The 21,939-nt window shown below is 43.6% G+C and overlaps 2 protein-coding genes across 4 annotated transcripts; one reads left to right on the forward strand and one right to left on the reverse strand.

Annotated features, from left to right (window-relative positions):
* Positions 1-5,879: 5,879 nt before the first annotated feature.
* On the reverse strand, positions 5,880-11,378 carry LOC130548943 (GTPase IMAP family member 7-like). Its single transcript, XM_057326023.1, has 3 exons — positions 11,363-11,378; positions 11,076-11,137; positions 5,880-6,726 (listed from the first exon to the last, which is right to left on the reverse strand). The coding sequence occupies exons 2-3, from the start codon at positions 11,089-11,091 to the stop codon at positions 5,969-5,971; spliced, it is 774 nt and encodes a 257-aa protein (XP_057182006.1). The 5' UTR covers positions 11,092-11,137; positions 11,363-11,378; the 3' UTR covers positions 5,880-5,968.
* Positions 11,379-11,823: 445 nt separating this feature from the next.
* LOC130549039 (GTPase IMAP family member 7-like) lies at positions 11,824-21,125 on the forward strand. 3 transcript variants are annotated; one of them, XM_057326174.1, is made up of 3 exons: positions 11,824-11,888; positions 18,867-18,924; positions 19,953-21,125. In XM_057326174.1, the coding sequence occupies exons 2-3, from the start codon at positions 18,909-18,911 to the stop codon at positions 20,732-20,734; spliced, it is 798 nt and encodes a 265-aa protein (XP_057182157.1). In that variant the 5' UTR covers positions 11,824-11,888; positions 18,867-18,908; the 3' UTR covers positions 20,735-21,125. The 3 variants fall into 3 exon arrangements, with proteins under 3 accessions (XP_057182157.1, XP_057182158.1, XP_057182156.1); XM_057326175.1 differs by lacking the exon at positions 11,824-11,888 and adding an exon at positions 18,435-18,771; XM_057326173.1 differs by lacking the exon at positions 11,824-11,888 and having other exon boundaries at positions 18,819-18,924.
* Positions 21,126-21,939: the final 814 nt, after the last annotated feature.

Below are 21,939 nucleotides of genomic sequence, written 5' to 3' on the forward strand. Positions count from 1 at the left end.
GTTCAGATGACCTTTGTTTTATATTTTTGTGTTGTTGCGGTTTCTGTGTTCTGGATGCTCCTGTCACCAAAACAAATTCCTTGTATGTGCAAACATACTTGGCAATAAAGCGCTTAATGATTCTGATTTCTGATATATTTCTTTGATTTTGTACAAAATCTAATTCTTAGGTTTTGACCCGTTCATTGTTTTGAGTTCTTGTTCAATTGTCTTATTTCTCTCACTGATTTATCCAAAATGCCTCGCTTTAATGCTGGTCAGATCAGTTGTTCTAAGTTTTCTCATTGTTCGAGCAGGGCTGTAGGCTCCTTTGTCGAGTCCAAGACACGACAAGTCCAAGACCAGGACTAGTCGAGACCGAGTCAAGACCGTGTCTAAAGAGGTTCGAGTCCAAGTCAATTCCAAGTCCAAAGAGGTTCGAGTCCAAGTCCAGACAGAGACAGGAATAGAATCCTCTGCAAAAATCAAGACCTCTTACTTTATTTGTGATGATCAAAAAGCGGATCAAATAAGGTCATTTTATTTACTAAAGGTATATAAATTTCAGTGCAACTTCAGATTTTCAGTCTTTTTATTGGTGTCATGACTTGGAGAGGAACAAGAGGTTAGGAGACTCAAGTGCGGGAAAAAAGGTCTTTATTGTACAAATATCCACAATAGATCACCAGAGTCACTTTGCCACGGGTACCTCGTGAGCCCGTGGGGAGAGAGCTCGACCCAGCGGTACTCACGGAAGAATCAGTATAAGAATCCGGGCAGGAACCTTGACTATTCCGGACGCTCAGCAGGACGCAGTCTCGACCCGCTGGCAGAACCAGGACGTTTGAGGTGATCCCTTGTGAGGAGGTGCCGGGAGGTGATGAGAGCAGAGGTCCGAGACGCAAGCGAACACTGACGGCCACAGAGGAAGAAAGTTGCAAAAAGACAAAGGCACTGGAGCACTACAAAAAAACTAGAAACTATACTAGGAGATAACTGAGACAAAGACTAGGTATACAATAAAAGACTGAGGCAGTCAGAGCTGGCATAAAACACGCAACGGCCTGACAAAGGACTGAAGAACAGAAGGAAATATAAAGGGAAGGAAACCAAACCCAAACTAGAAACAGGAGGGTAGAGAACGAAGACAAAGAGCAAACCAGGTGAGAGTCATCAGGGAAACAAGGCAGAAGAGAAAAGAGATAAGACACTGATTAGTACCGGTGAGAAGACCTAAACGGTAACGAGGAGACAACAGGGTAACGAGGGGGCGGAGTTACACCAAACTTAAAGGGAAAAGCACATGCAGGCTGTAACCCATACCATGTGCTCAACAAGAGACAAAACATTGACATGAGTGAAAACAAAGACACACTAGACAGGAACCCTACAATTGTAGTGTAACAATCACATTCTGGGCTTTCAATGGAAAATGTTCCCATTCTCAGCTTGTTGACTTGTTGAATCAATGCAGTTATGACTGACATCACTTTGCCACCGCAATTAATGTTGAAAGAAAGTAGACGTTTCAACAAACATCATTATTGTGACCATTATTTTCTTTAGTTGGCTTCTTGATTCTTATGTTTTAATGTTAGGTTTTTATTGTCTCTTATAACAGTGTGCTAAAATACAATTGTTGAGGCGCAGTATCACAGTAACCATTTAATTTGGCACAGCATTGTGAACCAGAACACTCAAATCAGTCATTTAGTATTATTTCTTTCAGTGTTATTTATCATCTTTTTTTACAGCTTGACACCCATCAGAAAAAGTAACCTACTTCAAGAGGAAAGAGAATTAACTTAATGAAAGTTAAGAGTGCAACTACAGCAAACATAAATGCTTCATCAATGGTTTGTTTAGGAGGAGGAAAATATCATTGGACTCGGTCGAGACTAGAACATTTGGCGAGTGACCGAGTCCGACTGTCCGAGACAAGTCTGAGTGCAGATACCAATGAGTCCAAGACCACAGAAAAACGTCTCGAGTTCGGAATCAAGTTCGAGTCCGGACTCAAGTACTACAGCACTGTGTTCGAGCCGTATGTTTACTTAGATTGAATAAAAATAGGTATTTACATCCAAAACCTTCTTCATCTTAATGTCTCTATTTATTTTATTACACATCTAGTATTTTTGCAATAGCGTATATGTTTATTCTTAGACATCGCCATCAATATTTGACACAAAATGTGCGTGCAGTCCCTATGAGCTAAATGGTTGCTATGCTGTAGCTCAGTTGTATTTGACTCAACAAAGCATCTATTCACTGCTTGATTTATGTTAAAGTTTAAAATGTCAATCAAAAAACCTGTTGGCTTGGAATAACTTCATCCGACTTCGTCATTCTTACTTCGTCTGACTAGAAACACATTCATCAGGTGCTTTTATACCAACAGTGGACAATTTTTTTTTAGATTTTTAGATTTAGATTTAGATTCAATTTATTGTCATTGCACATGTACAAGGCAACGAAATGTGACCTCTGCATTTAACCCATCCAGAGAGTAGTGAACACACGTACCCCCGGAGCAGTGGGCAGCTATCACTGCAGCGCCCGGGGAGCAAGTAGGGGTAAGGTGCCTTGCTCAAGGGCACCTCAGTTGTTACCCGCCGGCCCTGGGAATCGAACCGGCAACCTTCTGGTCATGAGTCCGACTCTCTAACCATTAGGCCACAACAGTGGACAATTTTAAACTTTAACATAAAACAAGCAGTGAATAGATGCTTTGTTGAGTCAAATACAACTGACATACAACAGCATAGCAACCATTTAGCTCATAGGGACTGCACGCACATTTTGTGTCAAATATTGATGGCGATGTCTAAGAATAAACATACGCTATTGCAAAAATACTAGACGTGTAATAAAATAAATAGAAACATTAAGATAAAGAAGATTTTGGATGTAAATACCTATTTTTATTAAATCTAAGTTAACATACATCAACCCTTAACATGGCTTGAACACTGTGCTGTAGTACTTGAGTCCGGACTCGGATTTGACTGTGGTCTTGGACTTGTCTTGGACTCATTGGTATCTGCACTCAGACTTGTCTCGGACTCGGTCACTCGCCAAATGTTCTAGTCTCGTCAGAGTCTGATGATATTTTCTCCTTCTGAAAAAAGCCATTGATGAAGCATTTATGTTTGCTTTAGTTGCACTTTCCTCTTGAAGTAGGTTACCTTTTCTGATGGGTGTCAAGCTGTAAAAAAAGATACATAATACTAAATGAAATGATTTGAGTGTTCTGGTTCACAATGCTGTGCCAAATTAAACGGTTACTGTGATACTGCGCCTCAACAATTGTATTTTAGCACACTGTTATAAGAGACAATAAAAACCTAACGTTAAAACATAAGAATCAAGAAGCCAACTAAAGAAAATAATGGTCACAATAATGATGTTTGTTGAAACTTCTACTTTCTTTCAACATTAATTGCGGTGGCAAAGTGATGTTGAATCAATGCAGTTATGACTGACAAGTCAACAAGCGGAGAATGGGAACATTTTCCATTGAAAGCCCAGAATGTGATTGTTACACTACAATAAAAAGTGTCACGGTCGTGAGGAGAACCCAAATGCAGGCAGGCGTGAAGGGGTTAACAGGACACTTTACTTCACACAAAAAACACGCAAAACAAAAAACCCACAGTGGGGAACAAAACACGATAATAAATGGAGGAACAAAACAAGCACATAAACTCACTAACCTAAAATACAAGGACTAAGGACCACACTGGAAAAACTACAATAAACTAACAGCCACTAAACTCACGGAACAGGACCACACAGCACTAGGCACGGAATCAAGACGAACAGGCATGAATACAATACAATCCACGAACATCAAGACAATGAAACATGAGGACTATTTAAAGGGTAAGACAAACGCAGGATAACGAGCGAGGGCAGGTGTGAAACATAAGACAGGGCAGGGAGACAAGACAGGAAACGAGAGGGGCGGGGCCAATGACGAGACACTGGAGAGAACGCATATTATTGTCAAAAGGACAATAATATGTGACCCTGGACAACAAAACCAGTCTTATGCTCACCCAGTCTCAAACACTTTCATCATTTGTCAGATAAAAGTCTTAAACCAGAGGTCAACTCACTTTTAGAAGAAAACATCACATACACATTTACTTTATCTCTCTAATTTAGATAGAAATCCTGTGCCCAGAAGCAGTGAACACTGTGTAGGAACCTGTTTGAACACATATAACAGAATAATCCCCAGTACAAAAACATGAACATCTACGAATAGCACGTCATGGTGTCATCTCAAAACAACAGTAATTATGAAGCCGTATGAACACGTAAATTTGCATCAAGGATTACTCAGTACAATAACAATTTTAGATTTTAATTAAACATTATGAAGACATTTTTATGTGGATTGACAGGTTGTAAAACATAAAATATATAAAATGTACATGACATTTATTTAAACAAAAAACTGAAACATAAAAGTAAAGATGTTTAGTTACACACTGTCATTTTACACCGGAGCAGATTAGCACATTCATTTGTACATTCAATATAAATCAATATACATTAGTGCTGTCAATCGATTAAAAAAATGTATTGGATTAATCGCACATTTTTCTGTGATTAATCAAGATTAATCGCACAAAACAATAATATTTTAAAATATACTTTTACATTTTAATGATTTCACATTTAATCTTCAAATTGATGCAAAACTAAATGTTTCTTTAACGGCGTCATTTTATGAATGAAAGCAAACATTCTGATATTAGTACTGTAACTGATGTCTCTATTAAATTGATTATTTTAACATTAATTATAGCCATTCAACAGTATAATTGAGAGCTATCATGTAGGAAATATGCAGAAATTGAAGGAAGTTCTCAAAATATTTACAGTCTTTAATACTAACTTAATAAGATTACAGAAGAATTCTCATTAAAGCTACAAAATCAAATTTATTTCTTCTTTTATTTTATTTTTGACAGGAGTTACGGCAGCACATTTAAGAACGCGGCCCCTTTAAAAGCGGTCTCTGTACGCGGATCTGACGTCACCGCACTCACATTTTCACAACTCATTGTACTCATTTAAGATTTTATATTAAAGCAAAGCAATAAGCCCCAAGAAGCAGTGGGTTACAGTGCATTTTATAACAGCTAAGGGCGTTGTGGCACGACGCGAAGCGGAGTTGGTTTAGAACTCCGCTCAGCCAATCAGAATCAAGGACCAGAACTGACCGTTTTATAATACACTTTGAAGTATGTGCTTAAGAAAATGCTAGAAAAAACGGGCTTTCTGAAATAATCCTGTTTGGTTTTATCCATTCAAGCACGAAAGAGAACTTAACATGGATGCGCTGTCTGACAGAGATTCACCGACGCAGCCTTTAGCCCGTGACTTCCCACAGTTTAGAAGCTGTCTATCTTCATTGCACGCGTCAAAGCAATTGTTTCAAATCGCGCTTAAGTGTTTTAAAAGCCTGTACACGAAAAAGAGCGTGATTACATAATGTAACGCTAGACAAACAATATCAAAACAAACGGATGCTGCGTTATATTTGCGGATAATTGCGTTAAATATTTTTTACGCTTTAATTTGAAAAAGTTAATCACATGCGTTAACGCGTGAACGTTAATAGCTCTAATATAAATAAATCGGTAACAGTTTACAATAAAGTGCTATTTGTATACAATTAGTTAATGCATTAGCTAACAAGAACAAACATTGAACAATACTTCTAAAGCATTCATTAATCTTAGTTCATGTTAATTTTAGCATTTACTAAAACGTTTTTAAAATCAAATATTGTGTCTGTTAATATTAGTTAATGCTCCATGAACTAACATGAATAACTGTATTGACATTAACTAACATTAACAAAGATTAATAAATGCTGAAAAACTAAATTGTTCATTGTTAGCTAATGCCATTACTACCGTAAAAAAATAGAACCTTATTTAAAAATGTTACCAATAAGCTTTGGGGCGGCTCATTGTGCATTCAAACTGAATGACTTCAGTAGGCCAGAACCTACATTAAGCATACAATTAGTTTGTGTTTTAGTATAGTTTATAAGAGTCTGGAGCACTGTTGGTTTTTGCTCTACCTCCCGTATATATCTCTGCAGCATTTCATCAGTGAAGCCTCCTCCATTTCTCCTCATAATATCTTCTACACTTCTGATTATATTCTCAACCTGAACTGTGTTGTTCCTGTAGTTGTCCTGACTGTTCTTCCAGTATTTATTATCAATGACATGACAGCCACCTCCACATTTCTCAACAAACCTCTTCAGTTCCCTGTTATCTTCAACAAAATCATTAATAGTTTTACCGGAATCAAGTTGATCACCGTGAGTAAAGACAATGATTGAATATCTTAGAGTTTCTTCTCCAAACAATTCACTCAGGTACTTCAGTACATTTTGTTCTCGTTCTGTAATTCTTGTAACTCTTAAAACAACCATGAAAGCACGGGGTCCTGGAGCACATTCAATCATGCATCTCAGTATTTCTTTTTTCATGATTTCCTCACTTAGCATGGTGTTAAAAAGTCCAGGTGTGTCGGTAACAGTGATTGTCCTGCAGTGATTTCTCTCTCTGGTTTCTGATTTACATTCAGAAGTTACGGAAACGGATGCATTAGAGGCAGTGAAAACATCTTCACCAAGTATTGTGTTCCCGGTGCTGCTTTTTCCATCTCCAGTTCTCCCCAACAGCACAATCCTTAAATCTTTCTCCTGTGTTCCTACAAAGAGATTATGATCAGTACAACTTTTACCAAAACACTGAAAATGTGGTTTTCGATGAGACACTGATGAGTCGTTGTACTATCCGTGCATGGCCAATGTCATGACTCGTGGTGTTGGCAAGATGTATAGTTTAAACCCAGAAAAAGTACATATTTTCCAAAATCTTACTCAAATAAAAGTAATGGAGTAAATATACCATGTCACTCCCTACCCAATCTGCATTTACCTTAAGACATTTAGCAGACACTTTATCCAAGGTTATTTACAAGGGTGAGGGAAGGATATAGTATATAAAATATAATCTGTTCTTTCTGGTCTTCCGAGTAGTAACACCAGTCTAGGCTAAAAACGCCTGTAATGTTTGTCACACATTCAGGATTGTTAGTGTCACGATCGTGGGGGTGGAAGAACCCAAGCGCAGGCAGGCAGTGAAGGGGTTAACAGACAAGACTTTTATAACAGATAATAAACACAAAACAAAAACCCGCGATGGGGTGTAAACAAGAACAGGATATAATATAAGCAAAAAGGGACATAAACTAACTAAACACTAAACTAAACTAAACAACACGTGACAAAGACTAAACTCTACACTTACTATACAGACGAAACGGCAACAAGGGGTACAGGCATAACGAGGAACATCGGGAACGCACACCACATACAATGACCGAACACAGGACAAAGAAACAAGAGGGTATATATAGGTAAGACAAACAAGGGATAATGACACGGGGAAGGTGTGGGTAATTAAACACTCAGGGGAAGATGACAAGGAAACGAGAGGAATGGGGCCAATGACAAGACACTGGAGAGAACGTATATTATTGTCAAACGGACAACAATATGTTTCTCTCCACACATAACCTAAGGACTCTGCCCCGATCCCACCACACGACTAGAATTTAATAAACAAGACGTTGGGACCGTGACAGAGCCCCCCCCCCTTAATGAACACCCCTAGGTGTTCACCAAGGGGTTGACAAACAAGACATGACAGACTGGGAGACAGACAGGACAAGGCAAAACAAAGAAAACAAAATCAAGGGTAAACATGACAAGACAACAACAGGACTTGGGTGAGACATCAAAAATAACAAACATGGGAGGGGGGGAGGGACCAAACAAGGGCCCATAGGGGGCAGTCCATAGGGGTGGGGAAAAGTCCCAGTCCCCGGCTGCGCTCGAGGGCGCGGAGTCCTGGGGGACTTAGGGAGAGTCCTGGGGGGGACAGTCTTTGGCCCTGGCAGTTTCCCAGGGGCCAGCTGGACAGGGCTTGACTCTGGCTGGAAGGCCGGCTGGACAGGGCTTGACGCCGGCTGGAAGGTCGGCTGGACAGGGCTTGACGCCGGCTGGAAGGCCGGCTGGACAGGGCTTGATGCCGGCTGGAAGGCCGGCTGGACAGGGCTTGACGCCAGCTGGAAGGCCGGCTGGATCACCGGACTGGACGCCGGCTGGATCACCGGACTGGACGCTGGCTGGATCACCGCACTGGACGCCGGCTGGATCACCAGACTGGACGCCGGCTGGATCACCGGACTGGATACCGGCTGCACCGGACTGGACACAGGGCTGGACACAAGAATGGACACAGGCCTGGACACATGACTAGACAGAAGACTGGATGCCGGCTCGACCACCGGACCGGACGCCGGCTCGACCACCGGCTGGGACGCCGGCCGGATCTCCGGTTGCACTGGACTGGTAGCCGGCTGCACTGGACAGCACGTTCCCCCGTGATGCTCCTTCCTCCTTCTCCGCACCGCCGGGTCTGCAGCCATCCTTGGCGGACCCGTGGGGACCGGAGGAAGTTCAGCGTTGGGGGAACCCCCAGACGTCGTCCTCGAGTCCTCCCCTCCCCCATGGACTGCCTCCCATGAGCCAGTGTTTGGCCCCTCCCCCCTCCCTTGTTTGTTATTTTTGTTAAGTCACCCCAATCCCTTAGTCTTGTTGTCTTGTCTGCCCCTTGTCTTGATCACCATGTTTGTCTGGTTTTTGTCACTGTCTCAGTCGGTCTTGTCTCGTCCGTCTACCCCTTGGTGAGCACCTGGTGGTGCTCATAAAAGGGGGGGCTTCTGTCATGGCTCTGCTTCATTTAGTCATGTTTTTCTTGGTCCTGTAGCAGAGTCATGACAAAGCCTTTGGTTATGTGTGGAGAGAAACATATTATTGTCCTTTTGACAATAATATACGTTCTCTCCAGTGTCTCGTCTCTGTTCCCGCCATCTCGTTTCCTCGTTAACTTTCCCTGAGTGTTTTATTACCCACACCTCCCCGTGTCGTTATCCCTCGTTTGTCTTCCCTATATATACCCTCTTGTTTCTTTGTCCTGTGCTCGTGTATTACGTTGTGTCTGCGTTGTGTTTGTGCTCATGTTCCTGTGTTACCCTGGTTCCTGTTCTGTGCCTGTCCTTTATTCGTGAGTTGTGTTTTTAGTCTTAGTCACCCTGCCGTGTTGTTTTTTTGTAAGACGTTGTGTCGTGCCTTGTTTTGTTAGTTTGTTTTTGCCCCCCGTGGGAAGTGTTTTGTTTCAGTTTTTTATCTCAGTTTCGTTTTCCCCATTGTGGGTGTTTTTGTTTTGTGTTAAAAATAAATATTATCTGTTAACCCCTTAAAAAAAAAAAGTCCAAACAAAGACATGGCGCCGGCTAGCTACAGTACATGGGCAGCCGGCTGGAAGGCCGGCTGGACAGTACATGGCGCCGGCTGGAAGGCCGGCTGGACAGACTGGCGCCGGCTGGAAGGCCGGCTGGACAGACATGGTGCCGGCTGGTTGGCCGCTGGACAGACATGGCGCCGGCTGGGGGCCGACTGGGAGACCAGCTATCACCGGCTGGGCAGGCCTGGATGTCGACATGACAGGACAGGATGTCGGCGGCTGGGCAGCGCTCTCTGGCAGCTGGGCAGCATCTCGACGGCTGGGCAGCGCTCTCTGGCAGCGGGCAGCAAACAAGAACAAACACACACAAACAGTCAACTCGACAGGCCTGGCACCAGCTGGGAGGCCGGCAGGGATCTGCAGCGGGAACAGGACACCGGCGGCCTCAACCCTGGAGGGGAATCCGACGACCTCAACCCTGGAAGGGAGCCCGGCGGTCTCGATCCTGGACGGGGTTCCGGCAGTCTCGACCCCGGAAGGGAGTCCGGCGGTCCCGACTCTGAACTGGAGCCCGGCGGCCTCTACCCTCCAAGGGAGTCCGGCGGATTCAACCCTGGAAGGGAGTCCGGCGGCATCGACCCCTCCCGCTGAGATCCCTCTGTCTGCTGGGTCCAAAAGGGTGGTTCATTCTGTCATGAATGGTGGGTGGTGAGAGACACGGAGACAGAGGACCCAGGTGCAGACAGCGGTAAGGGGTTAACACAAACTTTAATAAATAAAAAGCAACAAAACAAAGACCCACGTGGGGGTAAAGTAACAAACATGGAAACAGGAACAAGACTAACTAAACTAACAGGACTAGACTAAAACACATCACAACTACAAAATAAACTAAACTAACTCAAAGACAGGAACTCACCACATTACACAAACACGACACAGTACAATGAACCAGCACGAGACAGAAGACACAAGGGCATTATAAAGGGGATAAATCAAGAGGGGACAGGTGCAGGACATGAACTAATTAACAAACAATAACGAGGAGACGAAAGGGCGGGAACAGAGACGCCACACCAGAGAGTGGAAGACCAACAGGGACAAAACGTCACTCTCCACATAAAACAAGAGGTTCTATCATGGTTCTGCCACTAGGTCAAGAAAAGCAAGACAAGGTGGGACAGAACCATGACATGTTAGTATCAGGTTGGTCAACATGTCTTTGTGGGGTGGTGTTGGATGGCTTAAGGCTTAAGTCCAACAGAAGTTAACGAAATCATTTTTAAATCAATTGAGGCACATGTAAGTGCAGTCTCACCAAACTTATGCTCCATGTGAAAATGGTGGGGAAGCATTTCATCTCTGTGCCAGTAAAATTTTTACTAATTCTCTTGTTGAAGTTATAGTTGTTTACTTAGTTTCTTGTAAAAAGCTCCAGTTGATAGCTTTACTAGTCTGAGTACTCTGACAGCATGTCACACCATATATTAAGTCACTTAAATTAAATTAAAATACATCATTTACAATCATAAAATGTCATGACTGAAATCGCTAAATCAAACTAGTATAAAGAATGACTTCAAATGTCATGTCCTTCAAAAAAAACTATGGCAGTGTAACCACAAAAGAATGAAAAGTCCAACATTCTCCACACTTTCAGCAAGTTGACCCTAATGTGAGCTTCATTTTAACATTTCATAAAAAGTGTCTATTTTATTTACACTCCCAAAACCCAGAATAACAGACCTGCAAATCTTGCCATCTTCTTTGGTCTTTGGAAGGTGTTGTTTGGTAGACGTATGAATGTCCTGGAAATGATTTAGATGGTTTAATTTGTTTTTATACTGACATAAAACTTGTATAGTCTTGTATGTTTTCTGTAAAATATACAGGTATAAATAATATAATGGAATGAAGTACAAAAAATACAAACAATTGAAATGCCAAAAAATGCAGTTTTAGGAAGTGTTATCGTACAGTTTAGCAAAGCAAACAAATTAACAGAAATTAGTAGCCAAACAACCGAAACATACCTGTCCAGACAGTTCTCTCAGGGCTACTCGACTCTCAAGTATAGATACAAGGAACTGCATCTCGTATATGGAGACTGCTTACACATGCCACTCCTTCATGACGGGCAAGGACTATATTAGTATTCATTCGCACTTCTGTAAGAATCACGACTTATTCGAGATCTACAAGTGGTGTCAACTGATTTGGGTAAGGTAAAAATTAAGTCTTGTTTCTAGTAAACAATTAAAATAATTTATTAATATAAGCGCCACAATCTGACTTTAATGTATCAGCGTGATATTTTTGAATAATAAATGTTTCTGCAAAAATTTGATAATTGGTATTAATACCCCAATAAAAGACTATATTTAAGTATAAATAAATAAATTAGGTGAAGAAGATATTGTGGATGTATATTTGTTAAGGCTGTGAAGCATAACTCTGTAAAGTAATACAATTCATTTATGTTCTCTAATGTGCTTGTTGTAGTTAAAGTTCTCTGAGAGTCATTTAGCACTTGGAGAGTTCTTGCAACTGTCTGTACAGGTATGTTTCTGTTGCTTGGCTCCAAAAAATGATTTTGTGCTTTAGGAGATTTTATGAAAAGAAATGATTAAAATGTAATACGTATAATTATGTTCCTGTTTTTAACAAAAAAAAATAAAAATAATGTAAAAATCTTGGGAATGAAATCTACTAGTTTGGATTGTTTAGATTTAAATTATTTTGTTTAAGTAATTTCATTTGAACAAATTATTAAGTAAATCCAACTCAGTTTTATTATGTTAAACCCATTTAAATTGGTCAAATTAAGTATACTTATTTATTTTGTGTTGAGACTGCAGAAATAATTTTTGTAGATATAACTACCATGGCAGTTGATCTGTAGTTCCCAGCATGCTTTGTGTCTGACTGCATTAGGAGATTCATTTTCAAGATTAACTATCATTTTAAGTGTTTGTAAGTAAAAATAAAGACTTGTTCATGTTTTGTGTTGATTTATCTTTGAGATTTAGGAGAGTTTTGGTATTATTTTTAAGTTTGGGTTTTTGTTACCATTGTCCAGAAGTGCAGTGCTTGTGCTTCAGCTAATGGAGGCACAATATTAGCCATGAAGTGTGTGGAGGTGCCGGGAGGTGATGAGAGCTGAGGTCCGAGATGCCAGAGAACACTGAGGGGCACAGGGGAAAAAGTAGCAAAGAGCAAAGGCACTGGAGCACTACAAAAACAATTAGCAAGACTAGGAGGTAACTAAGACAGAACAAGACTGTGGCAGTCAGAGCTGGCATTAAACAAGCAACGATCTGACACAAGACAAGAGAACAAGAGGGATTAAATAGAGGGGACCTAATCAGCGGGGAATGAACAACAGGTGAATAATAATAAGGAGCCAGGGGGGATTGCTAATAGGAACGAGCTACAGGAGTGTAGGTGATGAGGTGATGGAAACCCGGTGAGGGGAAAGCCTGAAGGGGAGACACGGGGCGGGGCTAGTGACGTAGACACCGAACACGTGGAGAGCTGTCAAGACGGTTCCCCATGAGTTCGACAAAACAAAACAAACACTCACACAGGACACAAAGGCCACGACAAGACTGAGATCACGACATTCCCCCCCCCCCACAGGCGCCACTGGGCATCTAGGGGGAGGGCTCACCTACCTTCCGGTGGAAGTCCACTATCAGCGCCTGGTCCAGGATGTCGCGAGACGGCACCCAGCACCTCTCCTCTGCACCATAACCTTCCCAGTTCACTAAGTACTGATAACCCCGGCCACGTCGGCATACGTCCATCAGTTTCCTGACAGTGTACGTCGGTGATCCGGGGGGCGGGGCGTTTGCTGGCAGGGTTGAGGGGGATGTGACGACGGGTTTGACCCTGGAGACATTAAAAACAGGGTGGACTCGACCAAGAGTCGGGGGAAGCTTGAGCCGGACGGCCACCGGATTAACTACCTTGGTGATGTGGAATGGTCCAATGAACCTCGGAGCCAACTTATGAGAGGGCACCCGGAGAGGCAGGTCCATGGTGGATAACCATACCCGTTGACCACACACGTAGGCCGGGGGAGAAGACTGGTGATGATCGGCCGCTGCTTTGGTCTTCTGGGAGGTTCGGGTCAGACCCTTTCTGGCCCTCGTCCAGGTGCAGCGACAACGCTGAACGAAGGCCAGAGCAGAAGGAACCGCAGCATCGAGTTCCTGAGAGGGAAACAAGGGAGGTTGGTAACCCACAGAACATTCAAAAGGGGACATACCTGACGAGGATACTGGAAGGGAGTTTGGGCGTATTCAATCCAGGAGAGCTGTTGTCTCCAGGAACTGGGATTCTGTGATGTTAAATAGCGGAGTCTGCGTTCAAGATCCTGGTTGGCTCGCTCACACTGCCCATTGGTCTGAGGGTGGAAACTGGAAGACAAACTCGTAGAGGCCCCGATCTGTCTGCAGAACTCTTTCCAGAACCGGGAGGTGAACTGAGGACCCCTATCGGACACGACGTCAGTGGGCAAACCATGTAGGTGAAAGACGTGGTCCACCACCAGTTGAGAGGTCTCCCGGGCGGAGGGAAGCTTGGGTAGGGGGATAAAATGGACTGCTTTGGAGAAACGGTCCAACACCGTAAGAATGACGGTGTTGCCGCCAGAGGGGGGGAAGGCCAGTGACAAAGTCTAAGGCAATGTGAGACCAAGGGCGGGAGGGGATGGGGAGAGGGCGAAGCAGACCAGTGGGTGGGTGGTGGGATGATTTACATTGGGCGCATACTGGGCAAGCCAACCCTAACTGTTTAACATCAGAATTCAAAGAAGGCCACCAAAACCGCTGGCGGATGGACGCCAGGGTTCCCCGGTTACCTGGATGGCCGACCAACTTGGAGGAATGGCTCCACCGCAGGACTTCGGGGTGCAGCGCAACCGAGACAAACAACATGCCCTCTGGACACTCCCTCGGGACTTGCACCCCTCGACCGGCCTGCTCTACTCGTCTCTCGAGATCCCAGGTAGCAGCCCCGACCACCATCCCCTTGGGAAGGATGGGTCTGGTCGGAGGCTCCCCACCGGGGATCTCAAAGAGACGAGAGAGAGCATCGGTCTTGACGTTCTTAGACCCCGGCCGGTACGAGAGGGTGAAGTTAAATCGACCGAAAAAGAGTGCCCAGCAGGCTTGGCGTAAGTTTAGTCTCTTGGCTGAACGGATATACTCAAGGTTTTTATGATCCGTCCAGACCAAGAAGGGCTGCGCTGACCCCTCCAGCCAGTGACGCCACTCACCCAAAGCCAGGCGGACCGCCAACAGCTCTCGGTTACCGATGTCATAGTTCCGTTCGGCAGGGTTGAGGCGATGGGAGTAGAAGGCGCATGGATGCACCTTCCCATCATGACTAGAACGCTGAGACAGAACCGCGCCTACCCCAACGTCAGATGCATCGACCTCGACAATTAATTGTTGCTCGGGTTCTGGAAAACAAAGCACAGGAGCAGAGACAAAACGGGACTTGAGATCATCAAAGGCTACCTGAGCTTGGGAATTCCATCTGAACGAGACGTTAGTGGAGGTCAATGCAGTGAGCGGTATGGCTATCTGGCCGAAACCCCGGATGAATCGTCGGTAGAAGTTGGTGAAACCCAGGAACCGCTGAAGGGCTTTACGAGAGTCGGGGACAGGCCATTCGGCGACGGCTCTGATCTTGGCGGGATCAGGGTTGATGCCTCTGGGAGAAATTATGTGACCAAGGAACGAAACAGTGACAGCATGGAACTCGCACTTCTCCGCTTTAACAAAAAGTTGATTCTCTAATAAACGCTGGAGGACCTCCCTGACGTGTCGGGTGTGTTCCTGGAGAGAGGGGGGAAAAAATCAGAATATCATCCAGGTACACAACGACAAAACGATTAATCATGTCCCCCAACACAGCATTTATGAGGCCCTGGAAGACGGCAGGAGCGTTGGTCAAACCGAACGGGAGTACCAAATACTCATAGTGTCCCGAAGGTGTATTAAACGCTGTCTTCCACTCGTCCCCCTCCCGGATGCGGACCAGGTGATAGGCATTGTGAAGGACTAGTTTGGTAAAGACCTGGGCTCCCTGCAAGAGTTCGAAGGCAGTAGACATGAGAGGTAAGGGGTATTTATTCTTAACCGTAATCTCATTCAAACCTCGATAATCGATACAGGGACGCAGGGAGCCGTCCTTCTTCTGGACGAAGAAGAACCCTGCACCGTCCGGGGAGGAGGAATGGCGAACGAGCCCAGCCTGTAAACATTCTTGAATATACTTGTCCATGGCCTCTCTCTCCGGGGCGGACAGTGAGTAGAGACGCCCCCTAGGCGGAGAAGTGCCCGGGAGAAGGTCTATGGAGCAGTCGTAGGGGCGATGCGGAGGGAGAGAGGCAACTTGCTGAAGATGGTGCGAAGATCGTGGTACTCCTCCGGGACCCCAGCCAAATCGGCAGCCCTGACCTGAAACACAGAAGACACAGAGACAAGAGACGGAGCAGAACCAAGACAAGACGTATGACAAGATGGGCTCCAGGCCACCACAGAACTTTTAACCCAATCAATGTGAGGATTGTGCTGAGACAACCAAGGATGCCCTAATATGAGGGGGGTATTGGGGGAATTCGAGGATGTACAGCTCAATGCACTCACAATGATTACCCGAAAGAAAAAGTCTTACGTGAGGGGTGATGTGTGTTACGGTGGCAAAGGGGAGGCCCGCTAGCGTCTGGACTGAGATGGGTCTGTCGCGGAGTTTGACCGGAATCTTCCACCGGGCTGCGGTGCTGGCATCGAGGAAATTCCCTTCGGCACCCGAGTCGAGAAGAGCCTTGCCGGTGTGACTCCGACAATCGAATAGGATCCGGAACGGCAGTGAGGAACGGGAAACAGGAGAGGAAACAGGAATAGCGCCCACCTGGACTCTCCGCTCTACGGGTGGGCGGAGCCTTTTAACGGGCATTGAATGACTTGGTGCCCATCCCTCCCGCAATAGAAGCAGAGTCCTCCGAGAAGGCGCAGCTGTTTTTGCAGTGGTGTCAAGCGAGAGCGACCCAGTTGCATGGGCTCCTCCTCGGGACTAGTTCCGGTGACTTTAGGGGAAGCGTGGGCGTCTCGGACTCGCCAAGAGGTGGGTGAAGGCTGCCGGCGTCGGTGGCTGTTTAAACGAGTCTCGACTCGGAGGCAGAGGTTGGTGAGGGCGTCTAAATCCCTAGGAGGTTCGAGGGTGGCGATCTCGTCAGCAATGGACGCATTTAACCCATTGAGGAATTGAGCGCGTAGCGCTCCCTCGTTCCAGTTACAGGCGGCCGCCAGCGTCTGGAACTTGATGGAATAATCTGTGATCGAGTTACAACCTTGGGTCAGACTTGAGAGCTGAGCGGCCGCCTGCTCCCCTTGAGCTGACCTGTCGAACAGCCTGATCATTTCGGCCCGGAAATCTGTGAATGAGTGGCAAAAGGGTACTTGAGACTCCCATACGGCTGTTCCCCATTCTCGTGCCCGACCTGTCAGCAGGGTTAAAACAAACGCCACCCTTGCCTCTTCGGTGGCATAGCGGTGTGGCTGAAGGGAAAACACCAGAGCACACTGGGCGAGAAAAGGGCGGCAGGCATTGGGGTCTCCGCTGTAAGGCGGGGGACTATTGACATGAGGCTCAGACTCAGACAGATATCCACGAGACGAGCTGGGAGAAATTCGACTCGCAGCGAGTTCCCTGCGTAGCTCGGCGTCCAAGGCCGTAAGATCCGTGACTTGACCCACAAAATTTCCCACATCCTGTGTGGTGGCGTACAGCTGTGTGACCAGCTGTCCGAGGGTGACCCCCTGTTGTTGTAGAGCATTGCAGAAGGGGTCCATCACCGCTGAATCTCCAGTGTGGTCAGACCATTCTGTCATGACTCAGGGAGGAACAAGAGGTTCGGAGACTCAAATGTGGGAAAAAGGTCTTTATTGAGCAAAATATGTCCACAGCAGATCACCAGAGTCACTAGCCACAGGTACCTCATGAGCCCATGGGGAGAGAGCTCGACCCAGCGGTACTCACGGTAAGAAGCAGTATTAGAATCCGGACAGGAAACCTTGACTCTACCAGACACTCAGCGGGGAGCAGTCTCGACCCGCTGGAAGAATCCGGACGATAGAGGTGATCCCTTGTGAGGAGGTGCCGGGAGGTGATGAGAGCAGAGGTCCGAGACGCCAGAGAACACTGAGGGGCACAGGGGAAAATGTAGCAAAGAGCAAAGGCACTGGAGCACTACAAAAACAATTAGCAAGACTAGGAGGTAACTAAGACAGAACAAGACTGTGGCAGTCAGAGCTGGCATTCAACACGCAACGATCTGACACAAGACGAGAGAACAAGAGGGATTAAATAGAGGGGACCTAATCAGCGGGGAATGAACAACAGGTGAATAATAATAAGGAGCCAGGGGGGATTGCTAATAGGAACGAGCTACAGGAGTGTAGGTGATGAGGTGATGGAAACCCGGTGAGGGGAAAGCCTGAAGGGGAGACACGGGGGCGGGGCTAGTGACGTAGACACCGAACACATGGAGAGCTGTCAAGACGGTTCCCCATGAGTTCGACAAAACAAAACAAACACTCACACAGGACACAAAGGCCACGACAAGACTGAGATCACGACAGTAATCCATAATTTACTTGGTTTAGATTTGATGATTCCCCATTTAAATGGACAAATTGATGTCTGTCTGATAAGTAAGATCTGAACCATTGTAGTGCCTGTCCCTGAATACCGGAATAATTGTGTAAGCGATCTAGAAGTATTTTATGGTCTACAGTATCGAACGCAGCACTAAAGTCAAGCAGGACTAGGATTGAGATGTTACCTTTATCCGATGCTATAAGCAGGTCGTTTGTAATTTTAACAAGCGCAGTTTCAGTACTATGATGCGGTCTAAAGCCAGACTGAAATTTTTCGTGTCTGTCATTATTTTGTAAGAAAGAGCACAACTGAGTGGACACTACTTTTTCTAGTATTTTAGACAGGTAAGGGAGATTTGAAATCGGTCTATAGTTTCCTAGTTCATTGGGGTCTAAGTTTGGTTTCTTGATAAGAGGCTTAATGACGGCCAGTTTAAAGGGTCCTGGGACATGGCCTAGATTAATTGACGAGTTGATAATGTTGTAAATGGGCTCAATTGATACGGGTAGTAACTCTTTTAATAATTTAGTTGGTATGGGGTCTAATAAGCAAGTTGTAGATTTAGATGTTGCAATAAGTTTAATTAAATCTTCCTGTTTTATAGGTGAAAAACACTGTAGCCTTTCTTTTGGGGAGATGGTTGGTACTAATTCATAGGACAGACTTGGAGGTTGAGTTTGTACTATTTTGTCTCGTATGTTTTCAATTTTCTCTGTAAAAAAATTCATGAAATAATTGCTACCAAGGTGCGGCGGAATAACCAGATCAGGTGATGTCTGTTTATTTGTTAATTTAGCAACTGTACTAAATAAAAACTACACAAGTTCGATGTCAGTGTATTACTGTTTTATTTTTCATTTCCAGGACATTCATACGTCTAAAAACACCTTCCAAAGACCAAAGAAGATGGCAAGATTTGCAGGTCTGTTATTCTGGGTTTTGGGAGTGTAAATAAAAAAGACACTTATTATGAAATGTTAAAATGAAGCTCACATTAGGGTCAACATTGCTGAAAGTGTGGAGAATGTTGGACATAACTTTTCATTCATTTGTGGTTACACTGCCATAGTTTTTTGAAGGACTTGACATTTGAAGCTAGTAAATTATATATTTTATTTTAAGACTTTAAGTGACTTAAAATAAGGTGTGACATGCTGTCAGAGTACTCAGACTAGTAAAGGTAAGAAACTGAGTATAGAAATATACAAATATATGATAAGTAAAACAATCAGGAAAAGGCAAAGAACATTACAAAGCAAAACTTTAAAGATATCTAACAGAAAATCAAATCTGTTCTTCCTGGTCTTCCGAGTAGTAACACCAGTCTAGGCTAAAAAAAGCCTGTAATGTTTGTCACACATTCAGGATTGTAAGTATCAGGTTGGTCAACATGTCTTTGTGGGGTGGGGTGGGGTGGGGTGGGGTTGGATGGCAGGCTTTTTTCGTGCTTAAGTCCAACAGAAGGTAACGAAATCACCTTAAATCAATTGAGACACCTGTAAGTGTAGTGTAAAATGTCTGTCATTCTTTTTGTCCGGTTTCACAGACAAACCCTATCTTAAGCCAGGACCACAGTATACCATAGTTAAATTAGGACATTTAAGTCGTTTTTATTAAATGCCTTGGATAGAGATAAAACAATGTAATGACATATTTTAAGATATGTCAAGGCAGTTTTCAGTTATGACAGCTCAAACTTTCATTTTAGTTTGGGACTAGTCGTAAGCCTTGTCTATGACACTGGACACTAATGTTGTAATTTTTTACTGAATACAAGAATTTTTCACTTACAAAACATTTGGATATGTACAGAATGAATGTGATTGTACTTTATAATAATAATAATAATAATTCCAAAATTATGTTTATTCCAGCCCTTGTGCAATTCTGAATATATATTGTATTTTCAGTGTTTTGGTAAAAGTTGTAATGTTTATATTCTCTTTGTAGGAACACAGGAGAAAGATTTAAGGATTGTGCTGTTGGGGAGAACTGGAGATGCAAAAAGCAGCACCGGGAACACAATACTTGGTGAAGATGTTTTCACTGCCTCCTGTGGAGCCTCTTCAGAAACTTCTGAATGTAAATCAGAAACCCGAGAGAGAAATCATTGCAGAATTAATATGATTGACACACCTGGACTTTTTGATACCAAACACAGTGAGGACATCTTGAAAAAAGAAATACTGAGATGTATGATTGAATGTGCTCCAGGACCTCATGCCTTCATGGTTGTTTTTAGAGTGTGCAGATTCACTGAACAAGAACAAGATGTTGTAAAGCAACTGAATGATTTGTTTGGAGAACAAGCTCTAAAATATTCACTTGTTGTCTTTACTCACGGTGATCAACTTGATTCCGGTAAAACCATTATTGATTTTGTTAAAAGTAATACAGAACTTAACAGTTTTGTTAATAAGTGTGGAGGTGGCTGTCATGTCATTGATAATAAATACTGGAAGAACAGTCAGGACAACTACAGGAATAACACAGTTCAGGTTGAGAATATAATCAGAAGTGTAGAAGATATGATGAGGAGAAATGGAGGAGGCTGTTACACCAATGAAATGCTGCAGAAGATTCAGGCAAGAAAAGAGGAAGAAGAGAAGAAACAAGTCCAGTCTGGATGGAAATGGGCAGGATTACTCAAAGAGTTGGTGATGCAGTATGCAGCAGTGGGTTTTAAGAAGCTGCTGAAACGTTTTTGGGGGAATAAGACGGATACTTTGTAGTTTGAAAGAATCAACACATAGGCTATTTCCTGTACGGTATGTGGGATTGCTTTGCAGTAACATCTAACTAAAGAGCTGTTTTATTTTTTATGACTATAAATGTCATTGATTTTCCAACATGGGGTTTTAGAAATACTTGTGTAAATGCATTACAAATGAAAGTGATTGAATCCATATGTAATATTTGGTGATACAGGGTTGTCTTAAAATGATCAGTTGATATAAATATGCATGTGTCACCGTCCCGTCTGTCCCCCTGCCTGTTCCTCTGGTTTCTCCCTTGGACTACATCACCCAACATTGTGTTTCTTTATTCTTTGTCTCGTCTCATACGTTAGTTAATATAACTGTTTGCATTACCCTTGTGTATATGTTTGGATTATTATTAAAGATTTGGATTACAGAAAACACACAAGACTATACAAGTTTTATGTCTGTGTATTATTATCGTTTTATTTTTCATTTCCAGTCTACCATAGAACACCTTTCAAAGACCAAAAAAGATGGCAAGATTTGGATTTACCTTTGGTCCATGGGCGTTCCGTTAAGCACGAAGCCAGTTATGTTTTACTGTAGATTTGTATAAGCAAAAAGAAACCGAAATCAATATACTGTAAGTGGCTATATACATTGTATATTAAAATGTTTGCAATTAAGAATTAACTATAGGCCAGTTGATGTAACGTAAACAATGCTAAACAACGCTAGTCCGGAAGAATCTTGTACACTTGCGATGGACAGAATAGTGGCATTTGGTCCTTTGGTACACTTCCGATGGGCAGAATAGTGGTCTACTGGTCTTGCGCTGAACTTCGCCCATGGTTACTTGGCGTAAACTGAAAGAGGGCAGAAAAGTGGTCGATTGGTCGAGGTTTACACTGCCAGTGGAAATAATAGGGCTCTCTAGGTCAACACTGGGGCCCCGGTTCAGTCGGACAAAATAGTGAGTTATTGGCCAAGTAGTGGGGTCATGACAAAACAGAAGATTTCAGTTTTTTAAAGGGGTGATATGACAGGGCTAAAACTAATATTATCATTTGTTTTAGATGTAATGTAATGCGTATACACGATTTAAGGTTCAAAAACGCTGTATTTTCCACATAGCGTGCATTTGTATCGTTATGATTGTTATGATTATAAACATTTGTCTGTAATTATTGTTTTATGTCTGACAACAGAAACATTAAATATGTGAACGACTTTAT

Source organism: Triplophysa rosa, linkage group LG25 (genome assembly GCF_024868665.1).
Source record: "Triplophysa rosa linkage group LG25, Trosa_1v2, whole genome shotgun sequence".
NCBI classification, from domain to species: Eukaryota; Metazoa; Chordata; class Actinopteri; order Cypriniformes; family Nemacheilidae; genus Triplophysa; species Triplophysa rosa.